This window comes from Osmerus mordax (genome assembly GCF_038355195.1).
Source record: "Osmerus mordax isolate fOsmMor3 chromosome 13 unlocalized genomic scaffold, fOsmMor3.pri SUPER_13_unloc_1, whole genome shotgun sequence".
Lineage (NCBI taxonomy): Eukaryota > Metazoa > Chordata > Actinopteri > Osmeriformes > Osmeridae > Osmerus > Osmerus mordax.
This window is the reverse complement of record NW_027120377.1, coordinates 1-20,000: the sequence shown is the minus strand read 5'-3', so window position 1 is coordinate 20,000 and position 20,000 is coordinate 1. Positions and strand designations below refer to the sequence as shown.

The window sequence follows — 20,000 nt, the reverse complement described above, 5'->3', positions numbered from 1 at the left end:
GTTACTGTAGAGAATCATTTACCGGTGGTATTAAACCTGTCATCCCACAAACCTACACAATGTGTATAGTATGGCTCTAGGCCACAGGGTGGGGTGTGTGTGTGGTTGTGTGGGTGGGTGTGTGTGCATGCGAGCAGGTATGTGTTTGTGTGTGTGTGCAGGAGTGTGTGTGCATGTGAGTCAGAGTGTGAAGGTATAATGCTGCTTTGTGTGTGTGACAGGCAGGAATGTGGGGGCTTGTAGGATGAGCGAGCCACACATTAATCCCTCTCACTTTCTACACACATCAAACCCTGCATGGACAGAGGGCTCACACTTTTGCAGAGACACACACACACACACACACACTTATTTCTATATATTAATAATGTGTGAACAAAACCACTTTTTGCAAGTTAACCCCCTCCTACACACACTTACACACACTTCCTACACACACCAAAAACACAGACACTTACGCACACCTCTATTGTGACCTTTAGAGGTGGAGGAGGTGGTAGCATTACAGTGCTGAAATATATATTTTGTGTGTATTAGACCAGGTGTGTATTAGACCAGGGCTGGTGTGTATTAGACCAGGGCTAGTGTGTATTAGGGTCAGATGGCTGAGCGGTTAGGGAATCGGGCTACCAATCAGAAGGTTGTTGGTTCGAATCCCAACCGTGCCAAATGACGTTGTGTCTCTGGGCAAGGCACTTAACCCTATTGACCTCGGGGGAATGTCCCTGTACTTACTGTAAGTCGCTCTGGATAAGAGCGTCTGCTAAATGACTAAATGTAATGTAAATGTAATGTATTAGACCAGGGCTGGTGTGTATTAGACCAGGGCTGGTGTTTATTAGACCAGGGCTGGTAGAGTGGGAGAGAGTAAGGTTAGCAGTGCTAGCTAGCTAGATATAGATGAGGGTAGGTGGGGTGAGAGAGAGACAGGTTATTGGTGCTAGCTAGGGGGATATCTAGAGAGGAGGCGGGGGAAGGGAGGTCTGGGGGGAGAGGGAGGAGAGAGAAGTCTGGAAGGGGGAGGTTGGAGGGGGGGTAATGCCTAACTTGGTATATAGTGGTAAGTAAAAACACCCTCTTGTTTGACCTGACTGGACTTGAGTCAGGACACTACTGCCCCCCAGTGGTGAAACAGCAGATAACTCTTATGATCTCCACTCATCCTTAGTTCATACAGTACTTTATCTCAAACGGAGGCATGTTAATGGGATCTACACGCCTAATTTACTGTGCATGGTCTACCACCATGCAACCCGTAAAATAAAGATTTTTTATGAAGAGTGCATAGATTTAAAAAGCATTCATCGTAAATGTGTTGAGTGAAACAAAGAGTGAATATGTAGAATGAAACCGGGTTCTCTTATCTTATACAGCAACAGGTAACGCTGGTGAGACTCATAGTTAAAACAGTTGCATAATAAATTGTAAAAATGGTCCTGAACTATATTATGACTTAAACTTCCCCATTACGTTTTACCATTCTACTGATCTTTAAACATTTACTCATATTGCATATCACTATAGAACCCATATAAATATATAGAACCCCCTTTGAAACAAGCTATTTCAAACAAGTAAGCCAACTTTGTCACTGTGGCCGTACTGAGCTATTGCTTTATTCTAATGTTTGGGATTCCCTGTTCTCCTCTCGTCCCCTTTCACTGTGTAAAAAAAAAAGTTTTGTTAGGTTGAAAAAATAGCGATTTGTTTTTGTTTTGAAAGGTTGGGGGAAAAAATATAACATTTTTAGGAAAGGTTGAAAAAATAATACAGGACAAAACTAGAAACGTTTGTGTGAGAAAAAAAAAGTTTTGAAAGGTTGAAACAATATTCTCCCCAAAAAGTTGGAAACATAACAAAATACCAATCTACCAAGTAGATTTACTACAGCTTTCGGGAAATTGACACCATATGGTTACTGGTGTGTTGTATGTTAACATGTTTGCTACTGTTTTATAGTTGACATAGCCTATTTATATTATAACATATTTTATGTTATAGACCTAACACTAGGCGGTAATAGGCTATAGGCCCTAGTAAAGCAGAGCAAAGACTATCGTTTCACTTGAATGTACGGTACACGTAGGCCCAACTGTTTTGGTAAACGGGACTTGTTAAACATGCTGGCGTTCTTTTATTTATACACACAATTTGCAACGTTGACAACACTTTTATTTAATAAAGGGTTAAGTAGAGGAGCAGGCCCAGTTAATTTCGTTTTAGCCATACCTGTAAATATAAATGGCAAGTAAACGTGAAACTAATCATCTATTGTGTGCAAATAACCAGTTCTTTACAAATTATTTTCTCGACCGGACTCCGGAGGCGAAAGTTTCTCGGGCTCCGTAAAACCGTTTTGAAAGGTTGGATTTTTTTTTTTTTTTTTAAGTTGCAAACCAAAAGTTTGCATAATTGATGAGTACTTGATGATGACTGTACTACTCTACTCTGCTCTGCTTTAATCGACTAGATTTTTACAGAAATCGGCTTCTCTGTTTTCCTTTCAGTGTGTGGAAAAAAAGTTTCGAAAAAAGGTACGTTATGGATGAGACAGAGGGAGTTAGCGATGTCGACATGACTGAGAACAGACATTCCTCATCACCCATGGCCATATATGGGAGATGTTTTAAATAGTTAAAAAAGGATTCCGGCGAACGCTGGGCGTGTCTATAGCGTCATTTAGAATTAATGTACTAATATGATGTGAGGTCCAGATACCAACGTGACACTAAAACAGGTAGCACAAAAAAAGAAAAGAAAACAGGTAGTACTAGTAGTAATGACTACTTTTTTCTGAAGTATATGTCAGAGCCCACACTTTTTTAAGTAACACAAATAGGGTATACAAAAAAGAACTTTGAATCGAACAATGTGAACACCTTGGAAACGTCTCTCTGTCACAGTCAGATTGTGGCGTCATGAGGTGATCCAGTGGCGATGGGGATGTCGGAGCTGTGCTTGTCTAACGGCAGTCTGAACATGGGACTTCTGGAGAACCCTCAGGTGATGGTGACCATGCTTCTAATCTCAGCTCTGATTGGTGCAACCTTAGCTGTACCTCTATCGCACAGGTGGGGGAGTCAGTTGGACATAAAGACACACACATAGCTCATTCTTCTATCCATAGAAGAGTGTGTAAATTAGTATAGTGTGAAAGTAATGTGTATACTCCTGGTTCGTACCCTTGTGTTTCCACAAGAGGAGAGGACAGTCCAGATCTGGAACTGCTGTTCAATCCAGATCTTCTCATAGACCTCAGCAGCCCTTCTGATGGTGAGACTGGAAGATCAGATGACCACTAAAACTGTCCACGTCAAATATAATTCATAATATCATAATAATAAAATATATATATAAAGTATATATATATATCACATCCGATTATAGAGAAAGAATACAGATTTAGATGTAATATTCACAGATTACGGAGTTAAACCCCTGCCGGTCTCCTATGAACCCAACCTGGAGGATGAGTACTACTAGAATCAACCTGGAGCAAAACCTCAACAGCTCGCTTCACCTCTCACTAATAAAACATGCAGAAGATTAGAACCAGGTGTGTGTGTCAGTGTGCCTGGGTGTGGATGCATTTGGGAGTGTACGTGTATGTGGTACTGTGTGTATGGGTATGTACACATGTGTGTGCGTGTGTGTGTGTGTGCGTGTGTGTGTGCGTGTGCGTGCGTGTGTGTGTGCGTGTGTGCGTGTGTGTGTGTGCGTGCGTGTGTGTGTGCGCGTGCGTGCGTGCGTGTGTGTGTGTGTGCGTGTCTCTAAAGCAGAAAAGACAGACCACCAGAATGCTGCATCAACATTTTTAACTAAAGAATCAAATTCACACTTAAAAAAAAAAAAAATCCACATACAGACAGAATTAATCAGTACAATGTGTCATTTGTAATTACAATATTTTTATTTATATATGGCATGTCTGTACACACTTTATAGAGCCTGTACTTAGTGCCTTTATTGGGGCCAGGATTTCGTTCTGAAAACAGTTTGGAGTAGAACATAACTTCAGAAGTTTAAAATTATGAAGATAGATTTGGATGAAGAATTAAAACAATTGTGACATGGAAAATGTGGATGATCGTAACGAGTTATGACAAGAAGACAAAACCACTTAAAAAATCCCACATCATTCATAAATTAGATCCCCATATTTTAGAAACATACTTTTACAATATTTTCATTGCTGTGTTAATGACAAGTTTGTTCAGTGAACTTTCTGTTAGAAATGAGTGTTAGGATGTTATGAATGATGTAATACTTTCATTCCAATGGATTCAATTGCCAGTCAAAACAACTCGTTTGTTTTCATGCCTCTCGTAGAAACACAGCATACTTGTCGTAAACACATGCACCGTGATCCTTCAGGGAGGAAAAGTTGCGTTAAATCGGATGGTAAGAAAAAGAGGCACTACTACATGTGTGGATGAGGAGGAGGCCAAAGGTTTACTTCCTGTTTTTGTGCAAGTCAGCACTTCTTGAACCTTCTAGGGCCTCACTTGACATCCTCTATTTGCACTCTGCACACTTTCACACTTCCTGTTTTTGAAGGAAGTGATGTCACTCCACTTGATATGACTGAATGGTAAACTGGAGTGTGAAAGGACTTCATCCCAGAATGGCAACGACAGCTGATTGGCCACTGTGATGATGACGAGGAAGATGAAGCCATGAGCCTCCTAGAGGTGAGCTGGAGGTGTCTAATATCACAGCAGGTTCTCTCTACAGCCTCCACACACGTGTCTGGTCAGGATGGGTGGGATCCAACTGTTGGTGCTGCATACCACACTGTGCAGGGGATTTAAAACACCTGTGCTCTGATTGGTCAAGCGGATCTGTGAACACTCAAAAGTTGAGCTTTTCCCAAGTTTTAAGTCTGTATTACAGACCCCCACTGGTGCATGATGTCACAATGCAGCAGACAGCTGAAAACACACCGCAGAGAGAACCTAGCATGAGGTGGAACCTGGAGGAACCTGGAGGAACCTGGTGGAACCTGGAGGAACCTGGAGGAACCTGGAGGAACCTGGAGGAACCTGGTGGAACCTGGAGGAACCTGGTGGAACCTGGAGGAACCTGGAGGAACCTGGAGGAACCTGGTGGAACCTGGAGGAACCTGGAGGAACCTGGAGGAACCTGGTGGAACCTGGAGGAACCTCAGCGTTCAGGAGACGTCAGTCAGCAGGGAAGAGTTCCCAAACACATTCACTGTTGAAGCTTGTCTATTTATAATAACGTGTTCAATTAACAGACGCTTATGTATAAAGCCATGTACAGGGTCGGGATTTGAACCTGGGAGTTGCTTCTGACCTGCTGGTTCCCGTCTTGTGCTTCTGGTGGACAGGGTGCAATCATCCTCTCTGCATCTATGAATCCATGTTGCATAGTCAGTAACACATCTTTTCACCCTCTCCCTTTCTCTTCTCCCTCTATCCACTCCTCCTCTCTTCCTCTTCACTCCTTGCCTCTCCATCGCCTCCTCTTCTTTCTGTCATTCCTCTCATCCCTTCGTCTCTTCCACAGACAGACAGAACAACTGGTGACATGTCTCTCCTTTCTCCCTCCCCCCTCATCTCTCTCTCTTCCACCCCCCCCCGTCATCTCTCTCTCTTCCACCAGCTCTGTTTGACAGGTGTTGTTTGTCTTTGTTAGGGTGGTTGGTCCATGCAGCATGGTTATAATACACTGTGATGCTGTGGGCTGAGTATGAGAGGGTCACTCCAGATAGATGTCTTCTGTAGGGCAGGAGAACTCAACAAACTCCTTATAGTACAACTGAAAGGCTTTCCTGTCAGGGGAGAGAGGAGGAAGAGAGGGAGACAGGAGGAGGGAGGAAGGGACGGAGGGAGGGAGGGAGGGCGAGGAGGATAGGAGGGGATAGAGAACAGGAAGATTTGACATTGTCAATCTCGTTGATTTAGTGACATTAGTTGACAGTGACTCATGTGTCGATGTGCGTGAGAGGTGGTTCTGTCAGACAGACAGGTTGTCAGACAGACAGGTTGTCTCACCCCACAGACTGGGCCAGGGGCTTGGTGGAGCTCTCCGACACAAACACGTGGCATGCAAACCTCTGGTCGGCTGGGTGCTTCGTGATGAAGCCAAAGTACCTGCACACAGACAGACCATGATGACCATGCACAGTGCCTGCTAGCTGTGAGGAGGTATCTCAGACCAGTTAGCTCATTAGCATTAGCCTAGCTCGTTAGCTTGGTCTCTTACTTGCTGTTCTTGGGATGACATCCACAGAAGGACACGTTCTTTAGCTGGAAGAAGTGGTTGCACTCGTTACTCTGCAGACAGACAGAGACAAACACAGATTACATCGAGAAGGGCTGCTACAACCAATGTGAACTGGTTTAACTCCTCAGGTGTAAATACAGTCCACCCTCAGATAGCTTATCGTCAGGAACGAGTACCCGCTACACCCGCTACACCTGCTACACCTGCTACACCCGCTACACCGGGACAGGCTTCAGTTTACTCTGAGGTTCTGGGGGCTGTGGTAGCACATACTGGCCACATGGGGGCAGCAAATCATTACTCTGAGGTAGAGTTGCTGTGTCAATTTGTGTGTGTGTGTGTGTGAGAGAGTGTGTGTGTGAGAGTGAGAGTGTGTGAGTGTGTGTGTGAGAGAGTGTGTGAGTGAGAGTGTGTGTGTGTGAGAGAGTGTGTGAGTGAGAGTGTGTGTGTGTGTGTGAGAGAGTGTGTGAGTGAGAGTGTGTGTGTGAGAGTGTGTGTGTGTGTGTGTGAGAGTGTGTGTGTGAGAGTATGTGTGTGTGTGTGTGTGTGAGAGAGTGTGTGAGTGTGTGTGTGTGTGTGTGTGAGAGTATGTGTGTGTGTGTGTGAGAGTGTGTGTGTGAGAGTATGTGTGTGTGTGAGTGTGTGTGAGAGTGTGTGAGTGAGAGTGTGTGAGAGTGTGTGTGAGTGAGAGTGTGTGAGAGTGTGTGTGAGAGTGTGTGTGTGTGTGTGTGAGAGGTTCTTACTCTGTCGGAAGCGTAATAGTCGTCCTGCACCATCAGTTTGACTCCCTTCATGTTAATCTCCAGGATACATGATGAGGGAGGGTTATACTGGACAGTCAACCTCCTATTGGTCGCAATCTAGTGTCAATCAAAACAGAAGACAGGATATGACTCATCACTCAGACATTTCTCTTTCCTGTCATGCCCTCTTCTGTCAATCTGTTACCATCCTTCACCTTCCATCTGCCTCTTCTTCCCTCCCCCCTACAGTCATTCCTCACACAGGACTTTCTCTCTCTCTCTCTCTCTCTCTCTCTCTCTCTCTCTCTCTCTCTCTCTCTCTCTCTTTTACTCCCTCATTCCCTCTGTCTGTCCCCTGCTCTCTTTCACTGTCTTACACACACACACACACACACACACACCCACACACACACAGCCTCCACACTGCACCTTCTGCATGGCTGCACACAGCACATCGTTCCCCTTGTGGTAGGGCACCTGGACCGACCCCAGGAACTTCAGGCGGTATCTGTCCACCCACTCAGATGTCCTCCCCTCTAAAAAACACAGAAAAGCTGCTGTCACACGTGAACATGCCTTGACCTGTCTGTCTCCAGGTACCAGGAGGCGGACCAGGAGGCTGAGGAGGCTGACTAGGAGGCTGACTAGGAGGCTGACTAGGAGGCTGACCAGGAGGCTGACTAGGAGGCTGACCAGGAGGCTGACCAGGAGGCTGACTAGGAGGCTGACTAGGAGGCTGAGGGGGCTGACTAGGAGGCTGACCAGGAGGCTGACTAGGAGGCTGACCAGGAGGCTGACCAGGAGGCTGACTAGGAGGCTGACTAGGAGGCTGAGGGGGCTGACTAGGAGGCTGACTAGGAGGCTGACTAGGAGGCTGACTAGGAGGCTGACTAGGAGGCTGACTAGGAGGCTGACCAGGAGGCTGACTAGGAGGCTGACCAGGAGGCTGACTAGGAGGCTGACTAGGAGGCTGACCAGGAGGCTGACTAGGAGGCTGACCAGGAGGCTGACTAGGAGGCTGACTAGGAGGCTGACTATGAGGCTGAGGAGGCTGACTAGGAGGCTGAGGAGGCTGACTAGGAGGCTGACTATGAGGCTGACTAGGAGGCTGACCAGGAGGCTGACTAGGAGGCTGACCAGGAGGCTGACTATGAGGCTGACTAGGAGGCTGAGGGGGCTGACTAGGAGGCTGAGGGGGCTGACTAGGAGGCTGACTAGGAGGCTGAGGGGGCTGACTAGGAGGCTGACTAGGAGGCTGAGGGGGCTGACTAGGAGGCTGACTAGGAGGCTGACCAGGAGGCTGACTAGGAGGCTGACTAGGAGGCTGACTAGGAGGCTGACTAGGAGGCTGACTAGGGGGCTGACTAGGAGGCTGACCAGGAGGCTGACCAGGAGGCTGACTAGGAGGCTGACTAGGAGGCTGACTAGGAGGCTGACTCGGGGGCTGACTAGGAGGCTGACTAGGAGGCTGACTAGGAGGCTGAGGGGGCTGACTAGGAGGCTGACTAGGAGGCTGAGGGGGCTGACTAGGAGGCTGACTAGGAGGCTGACCAGGAGGCTGACTAGGAGGCTGACTAGGAGGCTGACTAGGAGGCTGACTAGGAGGCTGACTAGGGGGCTGACTAGGAGGCTGACCAGGAGGCTGACCAGGAGGCTGACTAGGAGGCTGACTAGGAGGCTGACTAGGAGGCTGACTCGGGGGCTGACTAGGAGGCTGACTAGGAGGCTGACTAGGAGGCTGACTAGGAGGCTGACTAGGTGGCTGACTAGGAGGCTGACTAGGAGGCTGACTAGGAGGCTGACTAGGGGGCTGACCAGGAGGCTGACTAGGAGGCTGACTGTGTTTGCCGTGTTACATGAGTGCAGCATTCAGAAACACAAACACAGTTTGTTCCTGTTGGGTCGTTAAGGATCAGGTAGCAGACCACAGGCAGGTCATCTCTCCTCACGACCATGTCCTCACTTGCCCTCTCCGGGGTCTCAACTTGAAAACACACACCCTCCCCCCCGCCCCCCCACACACACACGCTTGCGTGCCCAGGTACCTGTGAGGGCGCGGGGCTCCTTGGCAATCTCCGTGGCGTAGAAGGCTGGGAAGATGCCGTGGGCGCCAGAGCGCATGTTGTAGCCCTCGTACCAATAGTCCTCCCCCTGGGACAGCACCAGCAGGGGGTCGTCCACCTCCAGCTCCAGCTCATCATCATGACGGGGGATGAACCTGGGGGAGGAGCGGAGGGAGGGGAGGAGGGGTTGGGAGGGGGGGGGGGGGAGGAGCGGAGGGAGGGGAGGAGGGGTTGGGAGGGGGGGGGGGGGAGGAGCGGAGGGAGGGGGGGAGGAGCGGAGGGAGGAGCGGAGGAGCGGAGGGAGGAGCGGAGGGAGGGGGGGGAGGAGCGGAGGGAGGGGGGGAGGAGCGGAGGGAGGGGGGGGGAGGAGCGGAGGGAGGGGGGGGAGGAGCGGAGGGAGGAGCGGAGGGAGGAGCGGAGGGAGGGGGGGAGGAGCGGAGGGAGGAGCGGAGGAGCGGAGGGAGGAGCGGAGGGAGGGGGGGGGAGGAGCGGAGGGAGGGGGGGGGAGGAGCGGAGGGAGGGGGGGAGGAGCGGAGGGAGGAGCGGAGGAGCGGAGGGAGGGGGGGAGGAGCGGAGGGAGGGGGGGAGGAGCGGAGGGAGGGGGGGGAGGAGCGGAGGGAGGGGGGGGGAGGAGCGGAGGGAGGGGGGGAGGAGCGGAGGGAGGGGGGGAGGGAGGAGCGGAGGGAGGAGCGGAGGAGCGGAGGGAGGGGGGGGGAGGAGCGGAGGGAGGGGGGGAGGAGCGGAGGGAGGGGGGGAGGAGCGGAGGGAGGGGGGGGAGGAGCGGAGGGAGGGGGGGGGAGGAGCGGAGGGAGGGGGGGGGAGGAGCGGAGGGAGGGGGGGAGGAGAGGACGGAGGGAGGGGGGGAGGGAGGAGCGGAGGGGGGGGAGGGTGGGAAGCAATGACAAACAGACAGAAAACTGAATCAGCTTGTGTGTTGGATCCAGAGCGGAAGCTGTAGTTTGATGATGATGATGAAGATGTATCTTACCTGTACACAGCCCTGTGTGTCTGGTCCTTCTCCTCTCCGTTGACCACACAGGAGACCAGGCCGAAGGACTCTGCGCCTGCAGGGGGGAGGGGGGGGTGACGTGACATAAATTCACAAAACCCTGCAGATCTGTTAGCTGCTTGGTGCGTGGTAGCAGGTGTATAGCTGCCTCCCTCCTCGCTGGGCTGGGGTGAACAGCTGGGTTCTATCTCGGAGCTTAATGCTCATTGCTGTAGAATGGGTACAATAATCGATACTAAGAAACATGGACCGCTTCCAGGACGAAGCTAAGGACTAAACACACACACACCCACAGCCTTACTGGGGGACCAGCGAATAATATCCCAAGGGATTCCCAAGGTGACTCAGTGACACTTCCTCTTTCCCTTTCTTCCTGTCTCTCTTCCTGTCTCTCTTCCTGTCTCTCTTCCTGTCTCTCTTCCTGTCTCTCTCTCTTCCTTCCCCTTATATGTTATATTATTTGTATTTGTATTTTTTTTTCACTTCCTTTGTAATCCATTATTAATCCTGTATTATAAAATGTGTATTTTTGATTACAATGTTATTATGCCATTTGGCAAATGTTCTGTACCTTTCATGTACTAAAAGATTATCAATGTTGCAATGTATGGTTTGTAAAAAAAACAAAAAAAAGTCTCCCTCTCTTCCTGTGCCCCTTTGCCCCTCTCTGTCTCTGGTACACACTACTAGCTAGCATCACTTCTGGCCCTGCAGAGCAGAGGGAAAACAGCATTCCTCCTTCCATGGAACTGCAAGCTCTGAGCTTTTAGCACAGCATTCCTACACCCAGAACTGCAGGGTGTTCGCTAGTTCTTTTTAGATAACTATTTGATTACTTCTGGTCCATATACAAATTGGATTTCATCACTATCTGTTCGATGAAATTGATTGACAAAAATGAGATTTTCTTGAAAATCAGTTACTGGTGAGCATTAACTTCACATGTCTGCTCTCCTTGGGTGAGGTGTGGAGTGTGAAGTAAGCACAAACAGCCTTACTGGACAACCAGTGAATAATAATAATCCATAAATCTCTCCTTCACTCTCTCTCTCTGCGATTCTCTCTCTCTGTCCCTCCCTCTCTCTCCCTCCCCCCCTCTCTGTCTGTCTCTCTCTCTCTCTCTCCCTCTCTCTCTCTCTCCCTCCCTCTGTCCCTCCCTCTCTCTTCCCTCCCTCTCTCCGTGGGGTTAGAGTGGAGCTACTTACTGGAGGAGCGTGAGCGTCCGTTGAGGAAGACGTTGAGGAACTTCTTAGAGAAGTTCAGGTCTGCCTCCGGGGTGGAGTCATCAGATAGACAAGCGCTGGCCTCTCTCCTCCCCCCTCCCACCCTGTCTCGCTCCTCCTCCTCCTCCTCCTCCTCCTCCCCCTCCTCCTCCCCCTCCCCCTCGCCCTCCTCCTCCCCCTCCTCCCCGATGGCCGACTCATACGGAGACGAGACGCAGTTGTCGTATACGGTTGCCGTGTCGCTGTCGTCGCTGTAACCTTGGTAACACTGCCGAAGGCTGATAAGTTCCAGCTGGGCGTGTTCGTCCACCACCAGCGTGTATTTCACAGAGTCGTACGAAAGGCCGCTGGCCTCAGAACTCATGGAAGTCCGAGGTGGGGCCCCGGGGCCCCGGGGCCCCCTGCCTGCCCCCTGCCTCCCCGCACCTCCCCCCTCCTTCCCTGGTCCGTCCCTCATCACCCTGTCCTCCTCCTCCTCCCCCCCATAGTCATCCACGTACTGCACACCCAGTCCCGCCCCCACCACACCCAGTCCTGCCCCCTGCAGGCTCATGTCCAGGGCAGAGCCCCCGAGGGGGGCGGGAGGGGTGGCGAGTGCCTCCATGCACGAGGCGTAAGAAGGGGGCGGGGCCACGTAGACCTCGTCCTCCTCGCTGATGCAGGGATTGGTCCGGTCGGGGAGGGGCTGGTAGGGAGGCGGGCCTTCGGTGTCTGAGCTGAGGGACATGCGCCCGTGCTCTGGCTGCTGGGAGGGAGGGAGGTCTGGATGAGCGTGGGCGTGGTCGTGGGCGTGGTCGTGGAGGGACTCTGAGGAGCGCAGCACGGGCGTGAGGTAGATCTCCTCGGTGGGCTCCAGACACACGTCCGTGGTGTAGTGCATCCTGTCCTCCACCCCGCCCCCCCTGGGGCGCAGGGGCGCGTAGTCCTGCGGCGGTGGCGGCGGGGGCGGCGGCTTCCTATCCTGCAGCTTGGAGCGTGTTCCCGTGGTGACAGGGGCGTGGCCTCGGCGGCAGGGGCCGTCCGTGGACGTGCCGCAATCCTTGGTCTGGGCCACGCCCACCTGGGCCCCGCCCCCCTGCCGCTGCTTGTCCTCGTCGCTCAGACAGGTGTGCTCGTGGGGGGGGGAAATGTCACCTGGGAAGGGGAAGCGCACACACACGCAGGCACACACACACGCAGGCACACACACACATGGGGACGCATGTACACACAGAGATGAGCCAGACAGACAGAGACAAGATGAGCAGGCAAGCAAGACACACATATACACACACAAATACAAACACACAGACACACAGACAGACACACAGACAGACACACACACAGACAGACACACAGACAGGTCCAAGACAGCACACAGCCATACAAACACACAGTCGACAGGCAGATGCACGCACACACACGTGCACGATTCACACACAGACAAGACAAAATCACACAACGCACATATAAAATACACCCAACAGCACACATACAACCGGAGACAAGACACGAGCGACCACACACACGAGCGACCACACACACACGAGGGAAAAGAGAAATGAGACAGCAGCAAAATGTAGCTTGTTAGGTAACCCACGGATAATAATCCACATTATATGTCATAATCCCCAGTCAGACCCAGCAGTAAAAAAATGTCTTTAACCAAAACCGAAATAATAATTTGGGTTTTGCCTTACGTGGGTTTTTCATACTTCATGTAATACTTTAGTCTAGTTCTTCTATTAATGGTTACGTTTGTAAAGTTTATACTCAGAAAATCATTCATTTTTGTGGCTAGTAACTTTTCAACCATACTGCATATGTTTGTTTGCCAAACTCAAACACAATGTAAACATTTTGCCTGAGCTGGGCGCAGTGCCTGAACTGCCAGAGCAGGTCTGGAAGCTTCAGTTCTGTAACGAGGCTGAAAAAGCTTGGCAGCTCTGGTCTAGCTACGCCCCAGCTGGCTGTCAATATGAATTAGCTTAGCCTAGCTTAGCCTAGCCTAGCAGGTTATGGTTTAGCATAGCTCAGCCTAACACGGCCCATCATAGCCCTGCATAGCCAAGTGAAACCGAGCATAACCTAGAATTACAGTGGCAACACCGTTATGGTTACAGGCAGTACATATTATAGCCTAGCGTAGCCTAGCGTAGCCACTGTTACAGTTATATAAAGCTCTGGATGTGTTCCATGAATGTTCCACAGATATGATTTTTGTGTATGACAGAGTTAGCCCGCTGAACAGCACAACATCCTGACAGGCAGATCACTTCATGGTGAGGTGTCCTGTGCTTCTAAAACTGTTAATTCAGCATGGCCCCCCCCTCACCCCTAAAGCAGAGCTCTGGTGGTACGATCCAGCCATCTCCTGAGGAGAGAGCGGCAGAACGGAGCGGCTCACCTGTCTTGAGGGGGGAGGCCGACCGAGACACCTTCTCCTGCCAGCTGTACTTCTTACCAAACGAATTGTTGTTCAGCGTATCCTGCCGGTCCGACATGGAGACAGAGAGATGGAGAGATGAGAGAGAGGAAATAAGAAATGTGGATGGAGGGAAAAGAGAGAAGGCCAGAGGAAAGAATGAGGTGGAGGATAGAAGGGAGAGAGAAAGGGGGAGAGAGTTAGTGGGAGAGTTCTGGATGCACAAACTCAATGTACACAAAATCTCTCTCTCTCTCTGAGCTCTCTCGCTCTTCCACACACACAGGCTTTTATTCTGTTGAATGAGCAGGGATTCTTTTGTCAAGGCTTCGTGGTGAGCATTTAAAGGGAACCAGAGCCCCTTTTCCCAGCTGGGAACACACACACACACACACACACACACACACAGACACAAGTTTGTTTTTCTATCCTAGTGGGACCATTCACCTCACCTTCAAACTGTCTCTGACCCTGAAGCCCTTAATGTAATTCTACATTTACATTTACATTTAGTCATTTAGCAGACGCTCTTATCCAGAGAGACTTACAGTAAGTACAGGGACATTCCCCCGAGGCAAGTAGGGTGAAGTGCCTTGCCCAAGGACACAACGTCATTTGGCATGACCGGGAATCGAACTGGCGACCTTCGGATTACTAGTCCGACTCCCTCACCGCTCAGCCACCTGACTCCCTTCTAACCCTCAAACCTGAGCTGAAGTCGTGGGTCCCAGCAGCACAGGTTCAGGTGTGTCACATGTCACCATACTCGCTCCCACAAGGTTAGTTAAACAAGACACACAGTCAAACACACGCACACACACTGCTGTCTGACGCTGAAGGTGTTGGACAAATCAGGAGGAATGGGAGTCTTTGTCTTGTTCTCTCATGTGTGTGCGTGTGTATGTGTGTGTGAGGTATACTTGAGTGTGTATGCGCGTATTTGTGTAGGTATGTGTGAATGTGAGTGTGCAAGTGTATGTGTGTGTGTGTGTCTGATGAGGGGGGTGATGCCTCCTGTTGAGCCAGTGATGATTTGCCCAAAATAAAAACTGCCCCCGTCTTTTCTGACTCACTCTGTGATGCTTCAGACAAGAAGACCTGTCACCATGGAGACCGTACCAGTGATGCGGCAGGTGGAGGGAGATGCCGTGTATCTGTGTGCGGGTGCATGCAGGTGTGTGTCTGCCTCGGAGTGTGCATGTCTGTGTGTGTGTGTGTGTGTGTGTGCGTGTGTCTGAACAGTACGGAGGGACCCACAGTAAGAGGGGAGACTGGGAGTGTTCACACACACACACACACAAGTGTTAATCCCAGCAGCCAGGGTTGGAGGTAGAGACACCTCCACACTTTAAGATTAAGGATTAGATCAGATTAGGTGGAGGACCCCTGCTAGCTGAGAACATGCTGTACACACAACCTGCAACCTCTTGATCTGCAATCAAATACCCATCCCCAATGCTGTACCACTGAGCTATACCCATCCACATGCTCTACCACTGAGCTATACCCATCCACATGCTCTACCACTGAGCTATACCCATCCACATGCTCTACCACTGAGCTATACCCATCCCCATGCTCTACCACTGAGCTATACCCATCCACATGCTCTACCACTGAGCTATACCCATCCACATGCTCTACCACTGAGCTATACCCATCCACATGCTCTACCACTGAGCTATACCCATCCCCATGCTCTACCACTGAGCTATACCCATCCACATGCTCTACCACTGAGCTATACCCATCCCCATGCTCTACCACTGAGCTATACCCATCCACATGCTCTACCACTGAGCTATACCCATCCCCATGCTCTACCACTGAGCTATACCCATCCACATGCTCTACCACTGAGCTATACCCATCCCCATGCTCTACCACTGAGCTATACCCTTCCCCATGTTATCAGATTTGTAATTTTCACCAATGTTCTACTAATAGTCACTGATGTCCGGATGTGATTCAGAACTCCTGCACCTTCTCTGGATGAAGACTACAAGTTCCACACATCTCAGGTCCCAGTGCAGTATTCCCATGTTCACACCATGACTCTGACCGTGACAAGTACAAACTTCTGATGCCTGGTCTTCTGCTGGCTTTCTACATGCACAACATATCAAAGATGCTATATGAGTAACATGTAGAAAGGTAAATGTTTGTGGGTCAGGCTGGTGGTGTGTAACTGCAGTGTTCAGACTGGGGAAGATCATCATGGTTATGCTGTCTACCTCAGGCTGAACACACATGACTGCTCTCACACACACACTGTAAAGCAGCAGCTCTTACAGCAGCTCCTGTGGAGAGAGAGACACACACACTCACACTCACACACACACACACACACACACTCTCACACACACAGTCACACACAGTCACGAGCTAGCACGTCGTCACCCTAACGGAGACGGGCACGAATAAAAACAACACATTTCCCTCTCTTCTTGTTTCTCTTCACAATCCAGACGTTGTTCTGTCTACCCTAACCCAGAACCCAGAGAGAGGAAAGGAGAGAGGAGGGGAGGAGAGAGGAGGGGAGGTGAGGAGAGGAGGGGAGGAGGGGAGGAGAGGAGGAGAGGGGAGGAGAGGGGAGGGGAGGAGAAGAGAAAAGGAGGCGAGGAGAGGAGAGAACAGTGGTGACTTCTAATACCAGTCTGATCTCACCTCAAGCTCTAAACACACACACACAGAGACCAGACCAGGAGTAAGAAAGATGTCAGTCACTCATTCTCCCTCCCTCCTCTGTCTCCACTCAACTGTCACAAACTGGAGTTAACGAGGAGAAGCAAGGGTCATGAGGGGGGAGGAAGGAGGGAGGGAGGGAGGGAGGAAGGGAGGAAGGAGAGGGAGGAGAGGGAGGGAGGGAGGAGAGGGAGGGCTCACCTGCGTGCGTGGCACCATGGGGAAGAGGTTAAGGGTCGTAGGTCTCTTGGGACGGTAGGTATCCATGGTTACGGTTGCCGTGGGGTCCTTGGTCGCTAGCAGGGATGCTGTGGCGCACGGCTTGGAGGGTTCTGTGTCGCCGCAGTAACTGTCGTCGTCGTCGATCAGGTCCAAATGAAGCATCTCCGTGTGGATGTGTCCGACAGCTCCTAGCTCCGCCCTCCCTGACACGCTATTGGTCCCCCGCCTCACATGGCCCTGCAGGGATTGGAGGATACATGCGTCAGTCAGGAGAAAGACCCAGTAAGGGAGAGAGAAAAACAGCTACACAGCCTGGTTAGGATAGTAGGAGTGAAGGAGGGGCTGAATAGAGAAAGAAGACTGAGAGAAAGGAGGGGGAGATGAGCTGACCAATCAGCAGTCACCCTCTCTCTGCCGACACTGAGCGACTTACCAAACAGAGGGAGAGGGGGGAGGAGAGGGGGGAGGAGAGGAGAAGGAGAGAACAAGAGATGGAGAAAGTGAGTGGGAAGAGGAAGGGGGCAGTCGGAGGAAGACAGAGAGAGAGAGAGAGAGAGAGAGAGAGAGAGAGAGAGAGAGAGAGAGAGAGAGAGAGAGAGAGAGAGAGAGAGAGAGAGAGAGATACACAGATACAGGGTAATCACAGAGAGATTAAGGAAGGAAATTAAGCTAATAAGTGTTTACAACTGTCCTACAATGACAACGGATCACACGAGCAGGTCATGTGACCTGGTGTTTCCCTCTCAGCAGGTGACCAGGACCGATGTCAGTTCAGCTAATGTCCTCAGAGGCCCTGACCTCTGTAACCCTGCACACACAAACTACACACTACACACTACACACGCACACTACACACTACACACACACACCTCAGAGGCCCTGACCTCTGTAACCCTGCACACACATACTACACACTACACACACATCAAAACACACGTGATCAACATCTAATCACGTGATCAACCTCTAATAATGTGATCAACAAATCAATGACTGGTATTCACTGTAAAGCATCAGCTGTAAAGATCCAGATGGTAGATGTTCTGCTGTAGGATTAAGGTTAGGTCTGTCTGGGTTACTGTAATTAAGTAGATTTTTCTGGTATCAGTACTTTACTTCACTAGAAATTTTGAAGAAAAAAAAACGTTTTGAAAGGTGAAAAAAAATATTTTCAAAACTAAGTTTCTACAAAAACTTCTCTGTTCACCTCCCCTCCTTTCACTGTGTGGACTTTATTTTTATTTTTATGTACGTTATGGATGAGACAGAGGGAGTTCATGTCGACATGAATTTACTTTAACTTGAGTGAAAAAGTACTTCAACTTTTACCAGTCTTTTCTAACATGAGTATCTGTACTTCTACTTGAGGAAAGGATGCGTGTACCTTTTCCATCTCTGGTGTACACACATACTGCACACACACATACACACACACACACATACTGCACACACACACATACACACACACACACATACTGCACACACACACATACTGCACACACACACATACACACACACACACATACTGCACACACACACATACTGCACACACACACATACTGCACACACACACACATACACACACACACACATACTGCACACACACACATACTGCACACACACACATACACACACACACACACACATACTGCACACACACACATACTGCACACACACACATACACACACACACACATACTGCACACACACACATACTGCACACACACACATACTGCACACACACACATACTGCACACACACACACATACTGCACACACACACATACACACACACAGACAGCGTTGACAAGCCTGAGGGCTCAGCTATATTTAACACAGTCGGGAAAACAATACAACACTGAATTAGTCTGTCCTGACAAACAAGCCTGCGTCACTTGCCTGTGCAAACAAACAGCTTTGCTAATCGCTACCTTCCAGGAAGCTAGCCCTATATGGACTAACAGTGGGCAGGTTAATCACTAGCTTCCATAAAGCTAGCCCTATATGGACTAACAGTGGGCAGGCTAATCACTAGCTTCCATAAAGCTAGCCCTATATGGACTAACAGTGGGCAGGTTAATCACTACCTTCCATAAAGCTAGCCCTATATGGACTAACAGTGGGCAGGCTAATCACTAGCTTCCATAAAGCTAGCCCTATATGGACTAACAGTGGGCAGGTTAATCACTACCTTCCATAAAGCTAGCCCTATATGGACTAACAGTGGGCAGGCTAATCACTAGCTTCCATAAAGCTAGCCCTATATGGACTAACAGTGGGCAGGTTAATCACTAGCTTCCATAAAGCTAGCCCTATATGGACTAACAGTGGGCAGGCTAATCACTAGCTTCCATAAAGCTAGCCCTATATGGACTAACAGTGGGCAGGTTAATCACTACCTTCCATAAAGCTAGCCCTATATGGACTAACAAGTGGGCAGGTTAATCGCTAGCTTCCATAAGCTAGCCCTATATGGACTAACAGTGGGCAGGTTAATCGCTAGCTTCCATAAAGCTAGCCCTATATGGACTAACAGTGGGCAGGTTAATCACTACCTTCCATAAAGCTAGCCCTATATGGACTAACAGTGGGCAGGTTAATCGCTAGCTTCCATAAAGCTAGCCCTATATGGACTAACAGTGGGCAGGTTAATCACTAGCTTCCATAAAGCTAGCCCTATATGGACTAACAGTGGGCAGGTAATCACTAGCTTCCATAAAGCTAGCCCTATATGGACTAACAGTGGGCAGGTTAATCGCTACCTTCCAGGAAGCTAGCCCTATATGGACTAACAGTGGGCAGGTTAATCACTAGCTTCCATAAAGCTAGCCCTATATGGACTAACAGTGGGCAGGTTAATCACTAGCTTCCATAAAGCTAGCCCTATATGGACTAACAGTGGGCAGGCTAATCACTACCTTCCATAAAGCTAGCCCTATATGGACTAACAGTGGGCAGGTTAATCACTACCTTCCATAAAGCTAGCCCTATATGGACTAACAGTGGGCAGGCTAATCACTACCTTCCATAAAGCTAGCCCTATATGGACTAACAGTGGGCAGGTTAATCACTAGCTTCCATAAAGCTAGCCCTATATGGACTAACAGTGGGCAGGTTAATCACTAGCTTCCATAAAGCTAGCCCTATATGGACTAACAGTGGGCAGGTTAATCACTAGCTTCCATAAAGCTAGCCCTATATGGACTAACAGTGGGCAGGTTAATCGCTACCTTCCATAAAGCTAGCCCTATATGGACTAACAGTGGGCAGGTTAATCACTAGCTTCCATAAAGCTAGCCCTATATGGACTAACAGTGGGCAGGTTAATCACTAGCTTCCATAAAGCTAGCCCTGAGTAAACTAACGGTAGCCAGCAACAAAAATACATAGTGTGTGTGCTTAT

General features: G+C 49.8%; 1 protein-coding gene across 1 annotated transcript; it reads right to left on the bottom strand.

Annotated features, from left to right (window-relative positions):
• Positions 1–5,721: 5,721 nt before the first annotated feature.
• On the bottom strand, positions 5,722–17,991 carry mapk8ip1b (mitogen-activated protein kinase 8 interacting protein 1b). The gene is made up of 11 exons (XM_067231751.1): positions 17,983–17,991; positions 16,578–16,835; positions 13,674–13,755; positions 11,270–12,421; positions 10,044–10,119; positions 9,038–9,210; positions 7,422–7,528; positions 6,993–7,109; positions 6,229–6,299; positions 6,018–6,116; positions 5,722–5,794 (listed from the first exon to the last, which is right to left on the bottom strand). The coding sequence occupies exons 1-11, from the start codon at positions 17,989–17,991 to the stop codon at positions 5,722–5,724; spliced, it is 2,217 nt and encodes a 738-aa protein (XP_067087852.1).
• Between the last annotated feature and the right edge of the window lie 2,009 nt (positions 17,992–20,000).